Source organism: Megalobrama amblycephala, linkage group LG7, assembly GCF_018812025.1.
Source record: "Megalobrama amblycephala isolate DHTTF-2021 linkage group LG7, ASM1881202v1, whole genome shotgun sequence".
NCBI classification, from domain to species: domain Eukaryota; kingdom Metazoa; phylum Chordata; class Actinopteri; order Cypriniformes; family Xenocyprididae; genus Megalobrama; species Megalobrama amblycephala.
The window spans coordinates 24,263,716-24,288,700 of record NC_063050.1 but is presented as its reverse complement, the minus strand read 5'-3'; the positions used below and the strand labels follow the sequence as shown (position 1 = coordinate 24,288,700).

General features: G+C 36.6%; 1 protein-coding gene across 1 annotated transcript in view; it reads left to right on the top strand.

Annotated features, from left to right (window-relative positions):
- The window catches only part of nr3c2 (nuclear receptor subfamily 3, group C, member 2), a 90,191-nt gene extending 66,401 nt beyond the window's left edge, over nucleotides 1-23,790 (top strand). Inside the window, exons 4-9 of the mRNA XM_048196671.1 lie at nucleotides 3,699-3,815; nucleotides 5,574-5,891; nucleotides 9,551-9,695; nucleotides 13,595-13,725; nucleotides 18,416-18,573; nucleotides 19,988-23,790. Coding sequence (XP_048052628.1) covers nucleotides 3,699-3,815; nucleotides 5,574-5,891; nucleotides 9,551-9,695; nucleotides 13,595-13,725; nucleotides 18,416-18,573; nucleotides 19,988-20,143 — 1,025 coding nt within the window. The 3' untranslated portion in view covers nucleotides 20,144-23,790. The remainder of the gene's footprint in view (nucleotides 1-3,698; nucleotides 3,816-5,573; nucleotides 5,892-9,550; nucleotides 9,696-13,594; nucleotides 13,726-18,415; nucleotides 18,574-19,987) is intronic.
- Nucleotides 23,791-24,985: the final 1,195 nt, after the last annotated feature.

The following is a 24,985-nucleotide window of genomic DNA, read 5'->3' as shown; positions in this document are numbered from 1 at the left end:
GTCCTAAAACCTTCTTCTTAGGACAACTTATTTCTTAGGAAAACTTTGATGAACTTTTTTGATCCACTTCAAATGTTCAAATCTTCAAACTCATTTGATTTGGAAGAACTCAAAATAAAAAAAGTTAATTAAATAAATATTTTATGTTAATTGCTATCAAAATGTATGAGTTAGCTAACTCAGTACATCAAGTTAGGATCAAATATCATGCATAAGTACTATAAACTCAAAACTTGATAGTTCTGCTTACTTAAAATTGGGAACATAATAACTCAAAAAAATTGATGTAACTGATTACGTCAATTTTTTTGAGTTACCCAAACTTATTCAGGTTTACAGTGTGGGAGGTCAGCCAGAATATTTTAAATTTATGTGTGAAAGGGTTCATTTAATTTTAATTAAATTTAATTCAAAATTTAATCAAATTTCTTCTCAATGTCCATTTTCAAGTGAAGTCGTTGTCAGCTCGAGTAGTGTGTAACCCCCTGTTGCGGATCATTTACGTAGTGTCACGTAGTGTGAACACCACATTGACTCCAAGACTCCACAGCAAGTCTTGTAGTCTGAATAGCACAGTGATCTGCCGACGTTTAAAGTCCTGTAGTATAATCTTGGCATAAGCTGACAGGCTCGGTTTTCTGTGCATCCCTCTATCATAAATGACGTAGTTGGCTAAAAGTAAACAAGCTTGTACAGGAACCCCCATGTTAGCATTTCACATGCACACACTTAGGCTGATATGATGGTTGAAATAGTATCTCAAATTCAGCCTTAGTATTAAACACACTTTTGTGGGAACTAATGGCATTTGGTAAAATTCGAATGAGGAGATGAATTTGTTGGATTAAAGGATCCACAAAATTTCAGGCTAAAAGGGGCTAAAGAGATCAGCAGAAAAACTTTACTCAACCTCATGTCATTTCAAACCTGCATGACTTCTGGGGAACACACACACAAAATGAATATCCGGTTGGGTGAATTCAGTACAAATATAGTACATTGTGACTCACTTTAACCCTTAATAAACCACCCAAGAATTTCAGTAAAAGTCTGTGTGGCTTGCTAAATATTTTCCAGTTGCTCCGATTGGTTTTGGTGAAAAAACAGCCCAATATGTAAACATTTTTAACAGTAAAAAATGGTGGTAAAAAGCATCTTTTATGCTGGTGCACAGAAACACCAGAAGATGCAGGTGAATATTTCCGCCACTTACTGGACTGAAGTGTGAAACGTTTGTGTAAGAAAATATCCATATTTAAGTTATGAAGTAAAATATCTAGCTTCCGCCAGACCATCTTCCGTATTCATCTTACGAAGAAAGTGTAAAGGCCCCGATATACTTTAAGCAAAGTTCTTTTTCATTCTTTGTTTAGGGGTAAAACGAAGATCGAAATATGTGAGCAGCGATATACTGTAATCGAACATCTGACGCCGTCCACACTGCGGAGAGTGATGGTTAGATGAATATGTAAAAATGTTGCGTGCTTTCCTCTCAGTAACAAAATAAACACAACAAAATTGAGAAACTAGCAAGTATTTTTTAATAAATCATAAGAAAAGCATCTGATCTTGGCACTCCAGTAAAGTCACGTTGCGTTTATATTATAACACTTTATAAAATAGATTGCTTAAAATCAAGCAGATTTATTGTATTAAACACGAAAAACAGTGCCAGTCTATCATTTCATCAGGAGTACAACTTCGCTTTTCACTCGCGGACATCTGACTTCTACGGACTCGAGAGGAGACATGAACTGGAAAAGATTTTCAGAGTGAAAGAAGGTGGAGCCTCAGTGCACACCTACCTTAAGTAATGGGACCAATGGTAGTACGAAGGTGTTTACCAGCTGAAGCGAACTTTTCCAGAAAGTTCGCTTTGGCAAGCTGTTTCGAACTTCCAAAACAAACATAGTTTCGGCCTGATTTTGTTCGAAATGACGTCACATCAATTCGTTCTTCGATTTCGTTTGAAGTATATCGGGGCCTTAAATCTTGGGGTAATTTTCATTTTAAAGAGAACTAATCCTTTAAATTCACCCAAAGAGATACAATTAAAATATTTCTTTATATGTTCTGCAGAAGAAAAAAAAAAAAGTTGGGTTTGGAATGATATGAGACTGAGTAAATGATGCCAGAAATTATATTTTTGAGTTAACTATTCCTTTAAACTTAATTTGACAATTAGTATCGTCTCACCAAGAAATCGGAACTCAAAATTGTTAACACTAAAGACACAAAAACATTCCCATCAGGGACACAAACATATTCTAAACTAAACATTGAGAAAACAATAGCCAAACAATGAGGAAACATACTACTATGATAGACCATAATATGCACTTGCCAATGCACATAAACATCACACAGATATAGATCCACAAACTACAGTCTGCTGAAACACTACAATACTTGATGTTCCCCTTTGTCCTTATGCACACAAACAGTCTCTCTGCTACTTTTGTCCATAAACACCTTTATGCACACACGTGTGCTGATACAGACATGCAAAAAACGATGCAGTCAGTGTACGTGCTTCTGTTGGAATAATGATTAACAGGATTTGTGGGGCAGCTGCTGAGAGTGGTCAGAAGGGGCCCGAGAGTCAGCCGAACAGATTTCAGGTCTGATTTGCGTCTGTGTTTGGGTGGTGAGGCGGAGGAGGGCTTCGTTGTGTTTCCTGTGTCGCAGTTTACTGTTTTTTAGAGCAAGAAAAATGGGCTTATGTAAGGGGTCATGTGATTTAGCCAGAAATAGTGGCAAGGCTACAGCTGCTGTTGCTCCGTTTGCAGATCCTGGGCTTTTTTGGCAGCTTTTAGACAGACTTGCTGCGCATTTTCCCCTCTACCGAAAACACTCATTGTGCCTATCTGCAGCCACACGGTCCATAAGCGCTAAAGGAAAGTGCCCTCATGTAGGTAGCACGTCCAGTGCCGTGCAGTTTAGCAGAGAAGTCCTTCCCATGATGCATGAGTGAAAGAGGGGGTGGAATATGGGTAAGAGAATGAAAGAGAGAGATGTACATGGCCACAGTGCCTGGATGCGGCCCTGCGGCGCGGTGCTCTGGCCTGTGGAGAGCGTGGGCGTGCGGCGAGTCAGTGGAGCGGAATGGTGCTCTGAAACGAGAGCTCGTTCCACGAGCTGTGGCCTTAGCCAAGGAAGGCAGCGCATGAGGGATTCTCAGGCTGTTACGGTCTCTGTCATAGCGTCCCGCGCCAAGACATCAGCCAACCTATGACACACTCAAAAACACTATTTGGGATGGCTCATTTGTCCTCTATGATAATGGTGCAGGGGCGTAAAGTGTAAGACAGCTGTCTCCTTTTCGTCATATACTCACAAAGAGATGACTCTGCACCAGGACCAGAATGCATCAGTGTCCTTATGAAAGTCACAATTTGACTAATGCATGTAATTGACTGACTGTCTTTTTTGTATTACGTAATAAATTTAGTTGAATAAATATTATATCGATGAATTATTCAAATTAACCAAAATATCAATATTTCTTAGAAAAGCCCCTAGAGAAAAGCATGTATTATGTTATTTTAATAATTAGATGTACTAAATATGTTAAATTGACAGCCCGTTATCCATGCGAACCATGAGAGAACTAATTCCTGATTTCTGTTACAATTCCAACAGAAAAAAAAATGGATACAGACATAGAGATTTTGAACGCTTTGTCTTTCTTTATGCAGGTCAGCACAACTACCTTTGTGCTGGGAGGAATGACTGTATCATTGACAAGATTCGGCGGAAAAACTGCCCAGCCTGCAGAGTACGGAAGTGCCTACAAGCTGGGATGAATCTTGGAGGTAACTGAATTTACTTACTATGGGACTAAAATCTGTTGTGAAATGTTATGAAACAATTATACGGCACACCTGAGATCATTAATCTTAAAATATAAGAAAAAAAAAAAGTGTTATTGTGAATGTGAGGGACTGCATTTTTAGTGAAGCTTTACAATGTTCCACAGAAATTATTATTTTTTAATAAAAGGTAAGTGACTTAAAAGAACATGTTGAAAAGTACTTTACCTACATCTGTGTTTTCAATATAATTGCAACACAATATGATCAGTACTCGGTGAGCTGGAAAAACGACCAAGCTGTTTAAAACTTTGAGAGATTTTGGTTGTTGGTGTAACAAATGCTAGCCAAGGGTCAAACCGATTGGGACAACCTTATTATTACATTGAAAATACAAAAATATTGATTTAGAAATCACTATAGCCTCAACAAACAGCCATGTAAACAACACATTAGGCAAAGATTAACTAGTAATTCCAAATTTAGAAACAGATAAAAACACAAGCACAAATACCAGTGGAGTTCCATTATGTTCATCTGTAATGCGGGTAGAATCACAACACATGATTTATGTGGCCAACTCTGATCAAAGCCACGTTTTTACATGGTTGGTTTGCTAAATTTCAGTTTGTTATGGAAAAAGTTTGTTAATAAAAATAAAGTTTAACAAATGTTTGTGTCATATATCTTAAAGCCTCTACTATCACTGAATTACAGGATATAGCTTTAGTTCAGTAAACAAGATTTCCTGCAGTAATGTCTATGTTCTGTCTGTTCTGTCCTTTGAGAGCATCTTTAGAGCAATACAACCAAATATTCACCTTAAATTACATTTTGATTAAGTTCCAATATAGAATGAAAAATATGGTGCTTCTTTGACGTCATCACTTGAGAGAGGTCTATCATTCTGCTTTTTTTCTATTTGGATAGTTGATAAAATAACATGGGCATGAACTTTATTTAAATCCAGGGTTTTCAAACGGGAGTCGATGAAGGTACTGTAGAACATAAGCTTAGATATATATATATATATATATAAAACCTATGGAGTTTAACGGGAATAGCATATGATCTGCTAATGTTAGTTAATACTGTTAATTGTAATAGAGTTAATTAATATTGCGGATCCCTGGAAGGAAAGGAAGGTGTATTTTAGGTTCTGATGATAGACATTTTTATCATTATATACTTTTTTTTTTAGCAGTTTTTCATCAAGAAAGATATAGATGTATTTGATTAAAAATAATAAATGACTATGCATCTGAAAGATCAGAAAGTCTCTACATATTTCACAAAGTTGTCAAGAGAACAAAATCTGAGCATTTATTGGGACTAGCACATATGCCACCTTCAGTCTCACTTACTGATGTGATATGAAATCTGTTGGCACAGGAATCTTGCAATTAATATCAAATTGGAACACACACACAGTCAATTAACAGCATCCTGCTGAACTACATAAGAGGTCACATATATACAGCAGGGATTTAAACTGTGATCCCTGCTATAAGATCCATTTTTACTTCAATAATTACTTCTATCATCTCTAGTTCCTTGCAGATATGGAAACAGTCTCAGAACACTGCTTAAAGACTACACTGTGGGTCTTTTCATTAGTATCTTGTTCATTCCAAATTATTTATCTTTCTTATAAATCATTTTAAGAACCTTCAATGTTTTACATAAATTTGTAATTATTCATAAAATGGATCAGGCTGCTGAAGCGAACAGCTTTAATAATAGATGTTTGTTATTTCTCAGCACGAAAGTCCAAGAAGTTGGGAAAGATGAAGAGCGTTAGCGAGGATTCTTCCCTGCAGAACTCAAAGGATGGACCTCCGTTTCTGACTTCTGAGAAAGAGTTGAGTTCGTCCACCGCTCTCGTCCCCCACGTCCCCACGGTAGCACCGTTTCTGTCACCGTCCGTGTGTAGCGTCCTGGAGCTCATAGAGCCTGAAGTTGTGTTCGCTGGATATGATAACACACAGCCCGACACAACCGACCACCTGCTCACCAGCCTCAACCAGCTCGCCGGCAAACAGATGATCCGAGTGGTCAAGTGGGCCAAAGTACTTCCAGGTACGATCCCAAGGCAAATTTGGTTGTTTCTCAGATTGCATCTTGGTCTTCTGCACTTCTGGTTATTTTCTCTTTATTTGAACATTTGTAGTTCAATGTGAAGTATTAGTTGAGCTGTTGGTCTCTGAAATGTGCTTAGAAACCATGCAGTCATTGATACAATCCTTGACCTGTCAGGTGTTTTGGTATAGTAGGGTCATCATCTTCAAAACACAATTTACATAAATCAAGTTCAGAAGGTCTATGTCTTGAGCCCACACTTAATTCTTCATGCTTTTAACAAGCACTGTCACTTGAGAAAAGTCTTAGGGTTGACCTTTATACATACACTACCATTCAAAATTTGAGTCAGTCAGATTTGTTCATGCTTTTGAAAGTGTCTTCTGCTCACCAAGGCTGTTACAATTATTTGAATAGAATACAGTAAAAATGATGATTCTGAAATAATATTACCATTTATACAACAGTTCTTTCTGGTTCTCGAATCTGATTGGCTGAGAGCCTTGTGATATTATAGTGATAACGGCACTCCTCCCTTTTCACCGTTTGTATCACTCCACTTGAAGGGACTGTCATGGCGGATGAGCAAATCCACTGTATTTTTTTTTTTTTTTTTACAAATACTACACTTGTTGTAGTTTTAAGAGTTTTTTAGGCAAGAATGTAGCTGTTTAGACCTGAAATATGTGACTCATATTTAATCATAGCACCTACTTTACAATTTGTTTCAACATATTTAGAGTTGCTACTGTAGCTCCAGGCCGTCAGCGGCTGTTCAGTGCTCGTGTTCCAGCTGAGAACAGCTTCATCTCGGCCAGTGCTTCGGGGGTTTGCCGCTGGCTCTTATAGTGCTTAAAGGTGCTAAAGAGGATGTTTTGTTTTATACATTTTTGCAATATTACTTGAAACTGTCTTTACTAACTGATAAAAGACTATTTATTAGGTGCACTGAAAGGAATAATATTAATATACATCATCTGTGCATGAGGTAGGGCCTTAAAAACATCATCGCGTAAACGATTGGCCCTCTGGCTTGTCAATCACTGTCATGACGTTCCTTGTGAGAGACGAGCGCGGCTGCGCGCTCCAGTAACTTTCCACATTCTACAGGCGCCGCATGCAATGTTTTTGTCAGGAGACAGGAATAACAACTGCAGATTATGAGTTAATTGCGGTGAGTCCGACATAATGAATCCACTAACACGATGCAGCGAATGCCGGTGGTAAACACTCGTGTTCCAATACTCGTGCATGAGTTTTGGGAGGCGTTCCCTTGAAATGAGCTGTGAAGGAGGGGGGTTGTTCTTATGCATGCGGGTTTGGAACGACATGAGGGTGAGTCATTAATGACATAATTTTCATTTTTGGGTGAACTAACCCTTTAACTGTAAAAAGGACAAATACAAAGATCGCTTTCCTTAGAGGACATTCAAACAATGAACAAATTTTATAATGGATATAATATTATGGACATCAACCTGAAGAATGAATGTTATATCAGACACAGGTAATGCTCGCTCTGGCTCTCTCTCTCTCAATAATACTGTACAAAATACAATGAGTTTCATTGGAGGGACTCAACATTCCTTCGTTACTAGTTCTAAAATGATGTTTTAGAATTAGCAATGGAGCCTTGGTCAAACTTGAGATTTGAATCCGTGGCAGAAGAAAGTAGTTCTGCACAAAAGAGGGTTTTAAAGACACTCTGTTGTTATTTCTTATTTATTTACACACTTGTGCTGTTGAACTGTTGTATAAATGCAATAATCACACTTGTGTCATATTGCTCATTTAAAATATCTTTTATATTTTAATATATTTTATATTTTAATAAATGTAATCTGTTTCAGTGTTGGCAAAGCTAAATTCTCAGCAGCCATTTCTTCAAAAATGCTTATATGGTGCTCAAGAAACATTTCTTATTATTATCAATGTTGAAAACATTTATTTCAGGATTCTCTGATGAACAGAAAGTTAGAAAGAACCACATTTATTTGAAATCTTTTTATAACTTGATCAATTAAATGCATCATTTCTGAATAATATTACGTATTAATTTCTTTAAAAAAAAATCTTACAGATTCCAAATTTTGAATGGTAATAATGTGTGTCCACAAGTGAGTTTCAAAAGCATGTCAAAAGTAGTTTGGCTTATCATATAGAAGAATCAAAGGTTAATTTTGTCTGTAGTAACAGTTTATTGATTAATTGAGAATCACTAGCATATGTTGAATAAATCACACTATACTGTATTATACAATAAGGCATCCCATACAACTCATATTAAATATCTAATTGTGATTTTACAAAAATCTGTTTTTGCCTTTCCAAATTAAGTTTTCAAGGTACCTTGCTACAAGACGGTCATTTGCTGTATTGCAATTATTTGATACCAGGGTGTCTGCTTGCTATATCCGGATATATAAATAGAAGGCTGAAAACACACCAGGGCAAACTGGCTCACCGACTTTCAAAGACTTTCCAGGCTGGCTTTGGGCAGTCAATGCATTACACGCTCAGCCATTCTACAAGTGATGACTTGCAGATGTTCATTATTAGTTATTTTGTTCTATGTCCACATTGTTCTGTGATTTACATGTTATTTTATGCCACTTTAGGCATCAAAAAGAGCTTATAAGGATGAGAATTTGATGGGAAAAATAGGATGTTTTGTCATTTAAGTTTTGTAAGTTTGTGCAAGTTTCATTGTCAATAATTTCAGTTAAAAAAAAGGATAATGTGAGAAAATTATTATTTATAAGAAAGGAGAACACAAGGGATGCTCAGAGATTGCCTAGAAAGTTACTGCTCAAAAGAAATATTATGTTGACGGTGTTAACATTCATAAACATAACATTATAGTCAATACTGAATTTGCTTATTGCAGACAGGCCAAAAATAGTCGAAGAAATGCTTCACCGATAAGCTTATACTGTAGTGTGTCCTCATGTGGCTGAAATTATAGCTTGTGGGTGACTTCTCAGCTCTCAATCTGAGTTTTGGCAAGAAACCAGTCGGCTGTATTGATAACTCTCTTTGACAACAGGACAATGAGTGGAAACCTTCAGCGATTCATGTAAACCTGATTGTGGCGACTGCATTGCAAGACTTTTTCATTTGTGAACAAATTTCAGCAGCTCTAGGAAGCGACCTTACACTGTTAGGTTGGCAACAGCCACACGCATTACTTAAACTAAAGAAGTAAATAAGACTTTACTTACTCTTTCCTAACAATATGTTACTATCCACATCCATTTCTTGTATGTGTCTTACTCAAAAACAATGTCTCTTTTAAAAGAATAGTATGGAGATTCTGACATCATTTATTCACCTTCCTATCATACTGAACCCTTATGCTGCAATGTGTTCGGTAGAACACAAAATTTGAATTTTTTTGACACGGCTCTTGTCATATAACAAATGTTCATAGTGACAAAGGGCTGTCAATCTCCAATAATAAAAAAAAGGAGAAAAAAAAAAAAGCACCGTAGTAATTTTTTTGGGGGTGAACAAAAGCAGAGAATAGTAGATTCTGTTTTGTTTCTTACAGCCCACAGTTATGGCTTAATATTAGCTCTGCTTTAGGGCAAGTCATGCCCCCGAGTATCCCATATGTCTCTTCGCTCTGTGTTAACTTGCCCTTTATTTTTTCCCCCCAGGTTTCCGCAGTCTACCCATTGAGGACCAAATCACGCTGATCCAGTATTCCTGGATGTGTCTCTCCTCCTTCTCCCTCAGCTGGAGATCCTACAAACACACCAACGCCCAAATGCTCTACTTCGCCCCTGACCTCGTCTTCAACGAGTAAGCTAACTCACACAACACTGCATGCTTACTTCATTTAGAGATGTTGATTTCCATAATATTCAAAATCCATCCAAACATTTTAAGTAATTAAAAAAAAAAAAAAAAAAAAAAAAACTTCAGTAAACCACAACAAGCATTAGCCTGAGGTTAACCTTAACTGGCGAAAAGGAATTTGGTGCTTCAAGTTACACAAGTTAAGATAAACATACAAAATGATAATCTCACAAAACATGTTCCCAGCAGGCGTACGAATGTGACCTCCAACCTGTCCCTTCAATTACTCCGCTAGGAAATACACTTTCCCTATAAACGCGTCTTGATAATGTTTGATCAGGGCAGAGAGTTGGGTCAATGGGGCACATAATCAGCACAATCGACGAGAAGTGTTGAGTGGAAAGAGAGTGATTGTGTTCTTTTTAAAGCTAAATGTCCATTTATTGAGTGTAGTGGGAGAAGCGTAAAAATAGAGCACAGTGACCCCTGCAGGAAAACTGGAGTACTTCATTGTATGTGCCAAAGAACTTGGGCAAAAGTTGTCTTTACTGAATTAACGGGCATGATTACATATTAATATATGCTTAGCACCTTATGCATGAATTCCACACATCCTGATGACAAACAGTCATGCATATTTTCTGGCATGCTGACAGTTCTGAACGAGCTCCATATCTTTATTGCCTGAACAATTAGCAGTCCTTTAGCACAGTCCCAAAGACTTAACTACCCAAAGTAAAATACTACATTAAATAATGGTTTGTACTGACCTAATTATTATTATTATTATTAACAATTAAACAGACATATAGAAACTGTTCCCCATTCATCCTACGACATTAATAATTTTATATATACTGGGATCGATGCAGTTCATTGTTATATTATTACATTTTAATGTTTGGTTTTAAGGACATTTTGGACTGTGAATGTGCAATGTAAAATCTAGGTCCTGAAGCAAAACCAGTTGAGAAGCACTGCAGGACTAGTGCAACAGTGCCCTTAAAAGATATTGATCGAAAATATTTCAGTCTACCTTGAAACAAAAGTTTCCAGGTTTTGAGTGAGACACTTTTCAGTGTCCTCTAAGAGTATGTCAAAAGGAGCCAGAAATACACATGTGTATGGTGATCTCTGACAGACCACTGTGTATGTATAGTTCTCCCAACTTTCACATCTCTCATAATATTCATTAAAATCACTTAAAGGAATGCTCTCCATAGCAACTGAAAGAAGAGACACAATAAATGCCATTTCCTTCTGTCTTTCTCAACAAAAGCTATCATTTATGAGAGAATGTGAATGGTGTAAATCAAAAGAATAATAAGAAAAGCTACTGTAACGACACCATAAACTGGCATTCTTACAGCTACTGAAACAAGGAATTGATCTCTTTTCTCATTTAATCTGAAAACAGATTGAAGGTTAGGATATTAAATAAAGATCTGTCAGACTGGAAGAATGGGAAGACAGTATCAGTTCTGGCAGACACACCTGTGCTCAGAATGACAGCAGGTTAGACGGCTTTGAAAGACAGATACTGTACATGTATCCACCTAGTCAGGTATGCAGAAAGACAGACACGCATCTGGAGACAAACAAACTGGAAGATCAGCAAAGCTATCTTGTAAATTAGTAACCAGCCAAGAAAGTGTCAAGATGAAACCAAAAGTTGTGAATAAAAAGTCATTGTAATTGAGTCATTCTGTGATCTTTTGGAGCCTTTGTGAACCTTGCTTTCTTTATTTTAGGCCATAAAGATAGAATTCATTAGATTTACATTTATGCATTTGGAGGAGGCTTTAATCCAAAGTGACTTACACTGTATTTAAAGGGTTAGTTCACCCAAAAATGAAAATTCTGTAATTTCTCTCACCCTCATGTCGTTCCACACCCGTAAGACCTTCGTTCTTCTTCAGAACACAAGTCACACATATTTTTGATGAAATCTTAGAGGTATATGACTCGCCCATAGACAGCAATATAATCAACACTTTCAAGGTCCAGAAAAGTTCTAAAGACATCGTTAAAACAGTCGACGTGACTGCAGTGGTTCAACCTTAATTTTATGAAGTGAAGAGAATACTTTTTGTGCGCAAAAACAAAACAAAAATAACGACTTTATTCAACAATCTCTTCTCTTCCCTGTCATTATCCTCATGGAGTTGACGCAGTAAGCACAGTGAAGGCTTCCGTGTTTAAGTCCGAATGCCGGCTCAGTATTGGCCAAAGTATTGGACGAATGCGTGTGAAGCTGAAGCAGGAGCCGGCCAAAAATGAGTCGCCGTTTTGACGTAGAACCTGGAGGCGCTGGACATAAACAGCGTTAGAGAATGACACAGAAGAGAAGATATTGTTGAGTAAAGTAATTATTTTAGTTTTGTTTTTGCACACAAAAATGTCACTTCATAAAATTAAAGGTGCTAAAGAGGATGTTTTGTTTTATACATTTTTCCAATATTACTTGAAACTGTCTTTACTAACTGATAAAAGACTATTTATTAGGTGCACTGAAAGTAATAATATTAATATACATCATCTGTGCACGAGGTAGGGCCTTAAAAACATCAGCCAATGCCGATGATCGCGTAAACGATTGGCCCTCTGGCTTGTCAATCACTGCCATGACGATCCATGTGAGAGACGCGCGGCTGCGCGCTCCAGTAACTTTCCACATTCCACAGGCGCTGCATGCAATGTTTTTGTCAGGAGACAGGAGTAACAACTGCATATTATGAGTCACCTGCGGTGAGTCCGACATAATGAATCCACGGCTTTAGGTCGCGCACACACTTAACGATTGAAAGGCCGATTATGAATGTAAATTGATACTTATGACTGATCGCGCTCAAACTCGTCCAGTCAGAGCCAGTTGCTTTCAGTCTGCGATTACAGTCGGTGTTCAAACTCCATGTGAAAGTATATAAATCTGCTTCAGGAGCAGGAAACAATCGCTGTATGTTGAGCATAGTCAGAATGTTTTAGCAAGTCGTTAAATGTGTGCCCGGCTTAATAACACAGCGAATGCCGGTGGTAAACACTCGTGTTCTGATACTCGTGCATGAGTTTTGGGAGGCGTTCCCTCTAAATGAGCTGTGAAGGAGGGGGGTTGTTCTTACCCATGCGCTCATTTCAAAAACTCAGTCGACAAAAAGAACCTCTTTAGCACCTTTAAGGTTGAACCACTGCAGTCACGTCGACTGTTTTAACGATGTCTTTAGTACCTTTCTGGACCTTGAAAGTGTTGATTATATTGCTGTCTATGGACGAGTCATATACCTCTCAGATTTCATCAAAAATATCTTAACTTGTGTTCTGAAGAAGATCGAAGGTCTTACAGGTGTGGAACGACATGAGGGTGAGATAAATAACAGAATTATAATTTTTGGGTGAACTAACCCTTTAAAGTAAACACTTTGTCATGTGTTGACCTTGGCATTACTTGCTCTTTGCTCCTCACTTCAGAAATCATTCTAATATGCTGATTTGGTGTTCAAGAAACATTTTTTATTATTGTCTATGTTTAAAATAATATATTTTATATATTTGGTATGTATCCTTTTGGTTATTTCTGTTTTAATTAGTAGATGGTTGGATCGCTTATGTTGCAGTTACAAATAATGTTCAAGTTCCTAATAAAGTCACCAGCCAGTTGTATTTATTTCTTTTTTATTTATTTGCCCTAGCCTATTTTTACTTGCATTTGGCAGTAGATGGTGGTTAATTTTGGACTGTAGAGGTTCTCCAAAGGGCTCTGCCAGTGTGGTAGTCTAATAAACCCCAAATGGTGCCTCAAGTACCTTTTAATTGTTTAAGTATTCTTTTAACTGTTTTTCCATAGCAATTTTTAACAATGCGACAATCACGTTGTTTACTACAAATCCTCTCAATTTCTTTACCAGGGAACGTATGCGGCAATCAGCCATGTATGATCTGTGTGTGGGCATGCGGCAGGTGAGCCAGGAGTTTGTCCGTCTACAGCTAACTTACGAGGAATTCCTTGCCATGAAGGTCCTGTTGCTGCTCAGCACAGGTGAGATTGTGTGCACATCTTTTACATGTATTTCAAACAGAGCCACAACATAACGAGAGTCAGCCAACAGAGGAAAATAAGCAAATGTATGAACAAAAGAATGTCTTCTATCACCACATTTACCTTTAGTACCTGAATTGAGTATGTGGGTGTGTGAGATTATCATGAGCTTTAATGGATCACATTAATTGAGACAACAAATTGTAAACACTTTCCTTTCCTTACAGCGTGGGTGGCTGAAATCATATTTAGGTATAGTCATAATTATAATATAATATAATATTATATAATATAATATAATATAATATAATATAATATAATATAATATAATAAGCCTTTTGGATGCTAGATCAGTTCATCTCTCATATACAAGATCAGCAGACACACTCAGATCAGGTAGACAGGCACAACAGCCAATGCACCCCCGGGCTTACAGCATATGAGACCGAGGTAAAGTTTGAGTTCTGAATTCTCATACAGGATAGATTTTGGGATGCACAACCACTTGCTGATCCTCTGGAGCCTTTCCAGAGAGCCCTGCTGTACTTAATAAAATTCAGTCAGGAGATGGGCACTGCTCCAGGAGCTGGTGTTTTTCTCTCCAAAAAGAGAGCTTCATGGAAGGAGGGAGAACGGGAGAAGTGTAGTCAGGAATGGTACATAATTGAAGAGCTGAAGATTCTGATACAAAATCAACTTAAAAATAAAATTTGATGATGGATGGAGCTTATGTATGTCATTGCCTTTTTAAGGGGCAAAAAAAAATTGCCGTACTGTTCAATATATGAGATACGCTGGGAAGAGCTGCTTTGTTTTATAAATAAACTGGTTTCTGTATTTCACTGGAAAATCAACCCATTACACAAATAATTGTGGATTAGAGCGCTTCATTATGATCTACTTTATATGCAAATGTTTTGTTTCTATTAATGCTGTTGTGTTGGCATGTTATCTTATGGTATGATTACAGCTTAATGTTTTAATTTTAATAATGCAACATTTTCAGAGATGTTTTATTTTGGTTCATTTTGATGTGTTATCAATGTTTTTTGCTTTGCTATAAAGTTGTTGTGTCATGCCTTCTACTGTGGGGCTCCAGGGCAGCTGTAGTGTGGAGAGAGAGAGAGAGAGAGAGAGAGAGAGAGAGAGAGAGACAGAGAGAGAGAGAGAGACAGAGAGGCTGTTATTCCTCTTTGACCTTGGCTAAGGTTTCAGAAGCCCTGCAGGCTCTCACATGACCTTATTTGCAATGGTAGCGTTGACCTGCTAAAGAGTGAGTCACTAAACTAAATCCCCTCTTGTTTTTTGCCCCCCCCCTTTTTTTTTTAATAAAGTCCATTATTTAACCTTTTTTTTTGGTTTGTGGTAGACCCAGACACTAGGAAATAAATATTCTCGCAGATGCTGCTATTGTGCAAAAAGCAGTATGTCTATAAAATATAAGGCGTCAGTGTGATGGTATTGTTATCAGTGCCAATTTCCTTTTCACAAGTCTTTTGTTCAGTGAATCTTACATCCATTTTCATCAACGTATATCGAATTCGGACACCTGTTTTTTGTTTTTGTTTTTTTGTTATGTAATGCCTTTGCATTATATAACAAAATATAAAACTAAGTAGCATTGTTTTTAAAGAGATAGGAAAGGTAAACTGTTCAAGCTTTTAAATGATAAAAATACAATTTTTAAGAAGGCTTAAATAGAGCTTTCCACACTGAGCTTAATTTTCTTTCGAATCACCGCTTTTAACCCCGGGTAAAGGAATGTTTCACACTTGTAATTTAGAAGCAGGATTAGCACCGCTTTTTAACCAGGATTATAAAACCCTGCTCCGGAGCAGGGTTAGCACCGCCTTTGTGGCGTTAACCCCGCATTGAAGTGCCAAACTTGTACAGTATGAAACGATGCAGTGTTAGAATGTTACAGCTAGACGCTTAGCAACAAACAACCAATCGCGTGCCTCATATTCACGTGCTTTGGACAGTCACAGAAATAACTTGCATTGTATATAAACAGTAAAAACAGTAAATTTAATTCTTACCTTTTATAGTCCGAAATGTACATTCAGTATAAACTCAATAGTACAGTCGGATGTAACAGGTCACATGCTGCGTTCATCCAATCAATGACACTGGCAGCGCAAATATGCAAATAAGAACGTTAACCCAAGGTTTAGGAATGTAAAGTGTGAAATGACATTTTACGAATACCCCAGATTAATTGTTAACCCCAGATAAATTCTGAGCAGTGTGAAACATGAAGCATTTCGTTTACCAGGAGTTTAGAATAACCAGGGTGAACTATTTAAAAGAGCTTTTCACACTTGAAATAGTTAACCCTGCTTCACTTTTCACACTGCTCAGAATTTACCCAGGGTTAACAATTAATCCTGTGTATTCATAAGCTGACGTTTCACATTGTACATTCCTAAAACCTGGGTTAACGTTCATATTTGCATATTTGCGGTGTCAATGTCATTGACTGGATAAACGCAGCACATGACTTGTTTACATAGCTGTTTTTACATTTACTGTTTGCATTGCGCATCCTTGTATTGCCAACTGTACTGTTGAGTTTATACTGAATAGACATTTCAGACTATAAAGGTAACAATGAAACGGTCTCTTCTTCACTCAAATTGTTGTGTTTTCTGTCAGCATTTGACAGTTTTCCTCTCAAACACTCTATTTACTGTTTATATAAAATACGCAGTGTTTTCGTGACTGTCCAAAGCAGGCAAATATGAGGCACGCGATTGGTTGTCTGTTGCTAAGCATCTAGCTGTAACATTCTAACACTGCATCATATCACACTGTACAAGTTTGGTACAGCAATGCGGGGTTAACGCCACAAAGGCGGTGCTAACCCTGCTCCGGAGCAGGGTTTTATAATCCTGAATAAAAAGCGGTGCTAATCCCGCTTCTAAATTACAAGTGTGAAACATTCCTTAACCCGGGGTTAAAAGTGGTGATTCGAAAGAAAATTAAGCTCAGTGTGGAAAGCTCTACTTAAGCCTTCTTAAAAATTTATTTTTATCATTTAAAAGCTTGAACAGTTTACCTTTCCTATCTCTTTAAAAACAATGCTACTTAGTTTTATATTTTGTGGTGCTAACCCTACTTCTGAATTACAAGTGTGAAAAGTTCATTTACCTGGGGTTAAGTGCAGTGTGAAAAGCCCTAATGAATAATCTAAGTTAAGCTTAATCAACAGCACTTAATGTAATTACCATGAAAAATAAATTTAGACTTGTCCATCCTTTTCTCAAAAAAACCCTTTTACAGTTAATGTGGCCAATCCGTAAACATTAAAATACAGGGTGTTTTTTTTTCAAGATGTAAATAATATGCAAGTCAATATGCGCAGTTTTAGTATGAAATCTAAAGATTAGTAATCTTTCTGTGTAAAGTCATATATGCAATTTTAAGGTGTTGCCATGACAATGTTTTAACTGGAGAATTAGTACTTTTATAATATTGTAAGCTTTATATTTGTTTTTAAAACCTCCCCAAAATTACCTTGATTTTTTTTTTGTGTGTGGTAACACTGTCACAAGTTGTTGATTGACTCTCTGTATCTCCACATCTCAAGTTGCAACTATCAATAGCATCAGTTTTATGTTAATCTACAGAATACTGCATTAACCAATGTATCTGACTCATCGTGGCCTTGCATACGGCAAAGCTCTTTAACTGACTCTTCCTATGTCAACAAAATGACAGATTCTACTGGCAGAATAATTTATTTCTTTTGACAAGACACCAATTAGCATGGGGTAATCATCCCACTTTTATTCACTGGTGCTCTAAATGGCAGCCTGTGGCTAATGAGGCTGGATGTGGGTCAGTGGGAGAGAAGAAAACAGGGGGAGGTGACTGCGGGTTTAACACACCCCAATGAACAGAGGTGCTCTTCATTCAACACATAGAGTTGAGAGCATCATGAAGGACTTCTTGTTGTAATTTGGTAATGTTAACAAAATGTGTAATCATTTTAGTTAGTTCCGTGCTAAGAATTGGGAACATGCTTGTGTCTTAAGGCAATACAGAGTATTATTAAATGATGTTGGTTCTTGCATCTTAATAAAAACTTTTTTTAATTAAAAGTTTTCCATAATTATCACTACAACCTTAAGGTGCCGCTAGGTAATTGCTTTTTTAGCACATATTGCTTTGTCTGCAAAAGTTGATTGTTATTATCAAAATCACATTTTAGACAAACAGAAATTAAGCAATTCAATTAGCCAGTCAGTGAGACGCAACAAAATTACTAATTTCATCAGAACAGACATCATTTGCATGTTGTTAAAAAATGAGTAGAACGAGGGTGAGGATGAACTGTTTCTTTTTCAGCTGTCCAGAAGCTGAATGTCATTTCACATGGTTGGCTGTAGGCCATAAGTGCACTTGCTCTCTACAGGATAGGAGAGAATTACTCCCTTCAACCTGAATGAGATTCTGTATCTCATCTGCCAAAAGTGAAAGTACTTTTCAGTACTTTGATCAAGTTAATCCTGAAAAACTTCACACAAGGGAACATTAATCACCTGAGAAGGTAGACTGCGACACAGACAGGTTAGATGGAAGGATGAATAAAGAGAGACAGACAGACAGACAGATGCGACTTATAAGTGTTGTTTTACTCACTACTACTGGCCACTGTTTTCAAAATGACATCCCTTTTTACTGACAGTGCCCAAAGATGGTCTGAAGAACCAAGGGGCATTTGAGGAGATGCGGGTGAATTACATCAAGGAGCTCCGCCGCTCAGTTGGAAAAGCCACTAACAATTCCGGCCAGACATGGCAGCGCTTCTTCCAGCTCACCAAGCTATTGGACGCCATGCATGAAGTAAGTCGAAACACTCCTCTGTTATCGGCTAATAGATCAAAGTCAGATGCAAATCTGCTCAAATTATCCAGAGTAAGTCTATTAAGCTTATTGCTTTGTCAAAAAGGCACTCATACATATCTAGAAATCCTAACTGTACCTCCCCAAACGAATCCGTCATGTAAGAAATACCTCATATGATTTCCATAAGATGTCATAATTATGCTAAATTTAATTTTAAATAACGTTCAAGCAAAGCAGTTTTAAGATTACTGATTTAAATAGGGATTTTGAAATGGGGATTTTCCAACTTTCTAAAGCATAGTTAATTTATATGTTCTTGAATAAAGATCTATTTATACTGTGTGATAAATATATATATATATATATATATATATATATATATATATATATATATATATATACAAAACATGTTGTTGACAAAAAAATAATATAAAAAATAATTGGCTTTTGCATTAAAGCCACAAGAAATTATTAAATCATTATCCTGAAAACATTTTCTATTATGTTCACTGTTTCTTTACCCACTATTAATGCAAGATAATTAAGCTTTGTTTTTTCTTATTGTTAAAAATTATGGCTGTCAAAAGAATAAAATAGGTTGTGATTAATCTCATGATTTATGACAGGATACATTCTTGCACTAAACAAATTTAATATCTTGTTAACATCCATGGGGGTTCCTGGACCCCAAAAACCCTGATGTAAATAAATGGGACAGAGTTTATAGGGTTTCTTTCAAGTAGCAGAAATCTTCAGCTTTATTGATAGTATCTGTAGTAAGCGGAGACCCCATTCTGACAAAAAAAAAAAATATACATAAATACATACCTAAATCAAACAGCTCAAAAATATCAGCTCAATATTCCGAATGAGCTGATATTTATGTATCCACAAGAAGTGACTCACAAATGTTTATGTGATTAGAAGCTGAAAAACATTAATGTTTAAAAGGTAGCTGTAGATTATTAAAGAGTTATGTCAAGTGTGCATTCAGATGAAAAACTGCCGTCCTTCATGTTGCCACTGAGAGATGAGAGCCGCAGTTCACTTCTGAGAGCTGTTCATTTCTAATCACTTTTTGCATTGCTGCCAGCTCAATATTTTGTAATAGCACACAAAAGTACTGGAAAAGACATTTTGAATTGCACTTGAGGGCAAAGAACACTTGACAGCAGTGTTGATTTATTAATTTGTAAGATGAAGAGAAACAAGTTCTGCCTAAAAGCGCTTTGGTCAGTTAGACTGAGCATCCATTAATGAGCTCAGCTGCTCTACTGTCTTTTCTTTTCTAATACATCAATACATGTTTACCCAGACTCATGTTTCACTAGAACATTAATGATAAGCACTGTCATTTTGAATTAAATATGACAGTTCCTTTGACAGAAGTGTTCTCTCTCTCTCTTTACAGCTTGTGGGGAGCCTGTTGGACTTTTGTTTCTACACTTTCCGTGAATCCCAGGCTCTGAAGGTCGAGTTCCCCGAGATGCTTGTGGAAATTATCAGTGACCAGATACCAAAGGTGGAATCAGGCCTAACAAACACCCTCTACTTTCATAAGAAATGACTGAAAGCTTGCAAAAGGAGGGAAAAATGAAGGTTCAAATGAGAGGAAAAACAGAGGACAGCCAGCCCTCAGAGAGCAAACAAGAGCAAGCCCGCTATGCACAAAGCAAGGCGTAACAAGAGGCTTGGTTTAAAGCCATATAAGGCTTGCGTAGTGAGGGAAGGCAAAGAGTGATCTCTGTACCCAGCCAACAGAGAAGAACTCATATTTCATGTGACAGTGCGTTTCTTACCCCCAAAGACAATGCTGACAATGTTCTATATGGATATGAAGCCATATTCTTTGGTAAAGCTATAGTGCACAGTCACATGTGAATACATTACACACACACGCGCAGTAAAATGGGCCCACGTACTAGACATATCCTTGACTCCGAGACCTGTCAGTCTGCCAGTAAATACCATTGCATTCTTATATAACTTGCCCAAAATTTGGCGCTCGTAAAATTTGAGATTCAGTAACGAAAACTGCTCTTTACAACGGATTAAGACAGAAATATGTCCACAATCGTATCAGTTGCATGAAAAGAAGATTAAATTGGGGTGTTTACAAAGAAGAAATGGGACAGGACATATTCCAAGGGCTACAATACATTAAATTAAGATGAATTGTGACTAATTTGTGCATGAAAGTTATTCTAAATCTAAATTTATCTGCAAAAATGGCATCAATGTATATTTTGATGACTTGAAGTGTTTACACAGAGAGTACTGGCCACACTGATGGAGTGTTATGGTGTCCCGATGATTGATAAGCTGAAAATGGCAGCTCGACAAAAATGCTATTAGATAGAATAAATCTTTTTTTTTTTTACATTTGCAATACAGCAAATATTATGGCTCGTCTTGTAAAAAATGAAGCTCACGCAAACACACATGCCACATTTTGTGTGCAAGCTAGAACTGTAGCAGATTTAGTAAATTGTACCTAAGCTGTCACTAAACCAGCTCCCTTTTGACGATAAGGAAAATACAGTACTAATTTACAGTTCCAGAGAAGAAAAGCATTTTATACGATTGTAAAGATTTGTTTTGTTTCAAAGAATCAATCCAGCTAGAAGCCATTTTCTAACAAGGTGCTTCTGTTTTCTTAACGTAAAAAGTAGAACATTTTCAGTAGCAGCACATGTACAGTTAGATACAGTATGGGATTAATTAACAGCTTTTTTGAAGAATACAGCTTTCATATTAGTAAACAACAATAACAGTAACCTGCTCATAAACACACAATATATGTGTATCTTATGATTATAATTGTTGCTTGTAGGCATATTTTTCAAACATTGTACATAGAAAGTTTTTGATTTAAACCACCTTGCAATTAAAACATAGCTATTTTGGGAAAATACCAGTCGACTTGAGAGTACTTGAGTGAATTGTATCTAAAAAAAGGAATTTGGACCACTGTTTCATAACCCCACTGTGCTACTGATGGAATCAAAAGAGGTACTGCTTGTTCTAAAATGCTGTGAGTCTGAGGACAGTGAAGGTTTGCGTGTGTTTTGTGCGTTTGTGTGCGTGTATTTGTTTTTCTGTTTCTCTCAAATTTCTTAAAGGCACAAACAAGCTTCAGTTTTGAGAGGGCATTGTTGGTTTTCTCTGTGATAGGATTAGTACGATCCTATTGGCTGATTTTGATTTGCACAGACACGATAATGTGACAATTGGGATATTAGATGTTCTGCTATTGTGTTGGTTATGTAATGTGCTTTGGGGGGTGGGTGGGGGTCAGTTTGGGATGTTTGTGAACTGGAAAGGTCCAAGAACTTTTGATGTTTGCCTTTGTGATGTAGCTGGTTGGTGGTAAATGACTGTTGAGGACAAAAATCATAATTATAATAGTTCAAAAAGAACAAATCAATCAATCTGTGGTGCCTGCCCAGGCAAATCCCATTTCACCGACCTGTCAATACACTGTATGTTGAAAGTTTTTAATGGACCTAAAACTAGATGTTGCAAAGGTATTTACAGTAGTCTCTTTTCCCCAACCTTTCCCTTTTTTAAATACACAGATATATAAATATAAAAGAATAAATGTTAAAAGGTTCATAGGATGTGAAGTATTTTTGAGAGATTCTATTTTGCTGGACACAATATATTAGTAATTTGTCTAAAAAGAGTATATGAGATCTTTTGTAAAGTGAACTGTTTATGCATGCTTTTTGAAAAGATGTTTACAGTGTATTTAAGAAGGGAAACTTGTGCCTTTTTTTCTCACAAAAGTTACCATTTAACAGCATCTATTGTAAATAAATCAGTGAATTATTATTATGTTGAGTTGTATGGAACATTTCTATATTAAATATTTGTCGGACATTGGGATGAAGTTCACACATTTTCCCCATAACAGTTACTGACTGCCCATAGTCAGTCAGAATCCAGAGTAAGACCCAGAGAGCATGATGAATATACATTTATTTTATATTTACTTTTCACAGCAAGAGAGACTTGTTTACTCCCTGAATGTCACTAACTTTAAACTTGTCATTTTGGTCTGTAGTAATGTGAACTAATTGTATGTTTGTGTTTTTCCCCATTGCTTCGCCTACGAATCTAACAAAAAACACAACACAGTGCTCACTTCAGAGCTATAATAGCTATATTATGCTGAAATGAAAAATACTTGGTTGCCAACATTTTTTTATCCCAGATTTTTTAAAGTAAATATATACATAAAATTCAAACCAAGCAAAAAACAAGAAACAAACAAACAAAAAAAAAAACATTGAAACTGAACTCTTTCATTTTGCACTGTTAGAAAAGATTTTAATTTTTTTTTTTTTTTTAATCAGTGTTTCACAAGTTATTGATGTCTTGAGAACTAGCAAGGCTCTATATTATTATTTATAGAGTATATGAAAAATATATGGAATTTTTTAAAAGAGTATAAAAATCAACAATTATGTAAGAAAAATCTAAAGACAGAACTATAGGACGGGGATCACAAATGAACCTGAACAGCCTGGTATGAATTCAGATGTCTATCAGCAGCTTAAGAGAATATAGATGGCCATGCTTGTTGCAGCATGTTAGCAATTTGTGTTATTCCATCACCAAATGATGAAGCTTGAAATACTAAAAGTTGGTGTGGATCCACGGGATGCTTTTGGGTTGCTTGTAACTTCAGCTTTGACAGTCTACGTAAGACTTTTTAGATGTGTTTTTGGGGAGTCTAACATGTAAAACTATGCATTTGTACAAATCACATTACCACCAAGCAGCACCTTTGTGCAAAATAAGGGCAAAGCATGGTCAAGGTAAACCAATATGTTGAAACTAAAATGCAGCTTACTAGTGAAAACCCACAGATCACATCTTGTGTGCACATTAACACGTATGTGTTAATGAATATTGATATTTCTTTTTTGGGGATAAACCTGAATCTGTGTGTTATACATTGTTTGAAGTGACAAAGCCATATCTCTTTTGTGACAAAAGAGCATTTCCTGTTCATATTTTTATTTTTCCCTTTTTTAAATCAGTGCTTTGTACAATACTTGTTAGCAAATCTCCTCAGTACAGAAATATTCAACATGAGCAAAAGACAGATGCAACTAGTTCCTCTAAACTGTATATCTTGTTGCAAATCTTGCCATAACTGTGTTTGCAGAAACATCAAGGGATTCCAATAAACCAGTTAACAATTAATTACTGTGCCCTCTTTATTTCAGGAATTGGTGTTAATTCTGCTGTAATTTTCAGTGTATGTATAACTACACAAATGTATTTGGTTTCAGCTGGAGAACATCTGCGGTCACACTTTAGATACAGACTATAATTCACACTATTAACTAACTATTTACTACCACTTTTGCCTAAATAAAGTTCTAATTACTGCTTATTAATAGTTAGTAAGTTAGTTGTTAAGTTTAGGTATTGGGTAGGATTAAGGGATGGATGTAGAATATGATCATACAGAATAAGGCATTAAAGGTGCCCTAGATTCAAAAATTGAATTTACCTTGGCATAGTTAAATAACAAGAGTTCAGTACATGGAAAAGACATACAGTGAGTCTCAAACCCCATTGTTTCCTCCTTATATAAATCTCATTTGTTTAAACGACCTCCGAAGAACAGGCGAATCTCAACATAACACCGACTGTTACGTAACAGTCGGGGTATACGCCCACAATATTTGCATAATGCCAGCCCATGTTCCCAACATTATGAAAGGGATTACACAAGGGTAGCCAGTTAACGTCTGGAGCTGCACACAGCCGAATCATCAGACTAGGTAAGCAAGAACAACAGCGAAAAATGGCAGATGGAGCAATAATAACTGACATAATCCATGATAGCATGATATTTTTACTGATATTTGTAAATTGTCTTTCTAAATGTTTCGTTAGCATGTTGCTAATGTACTATTAAATGAGGTTAAAGTTACCATTGTTTCTTACTGAATTCACGGAGACAAGAGCCGTCGCTATTTTCATTTTTTAAACACTTGCAGTCTGTATAATTCATAAACACAACTTCATTCTTTATAAATCTCTCCGACAGTGTAGCATTAGCCGTTAGCCACGGAGGACAGCCTCAAATTCACTCAGAATAAAACTTTAACATCCAAATAAATACTTTACTCACATAATTCGAAGCATGCATGACGAACATCTTGTAAAGATCCATTTGAGGGTTATATTAGCTGTGTGAACTTTGTAAATGCGCTGTAATATAGTCGACAGCTCATGTGGCAGGGAGCATGCGATTTAAGGGGGCGGCGCCGAGTGTAAATCAGTGCATTGTTAATGATGCCCCAAAATAGGCAGTTAAAAAAATTAATTAAAAAAAAATATATAGGGGGTATTTTGAGCTGAAACTTCACAGACACATTCAGGAGAC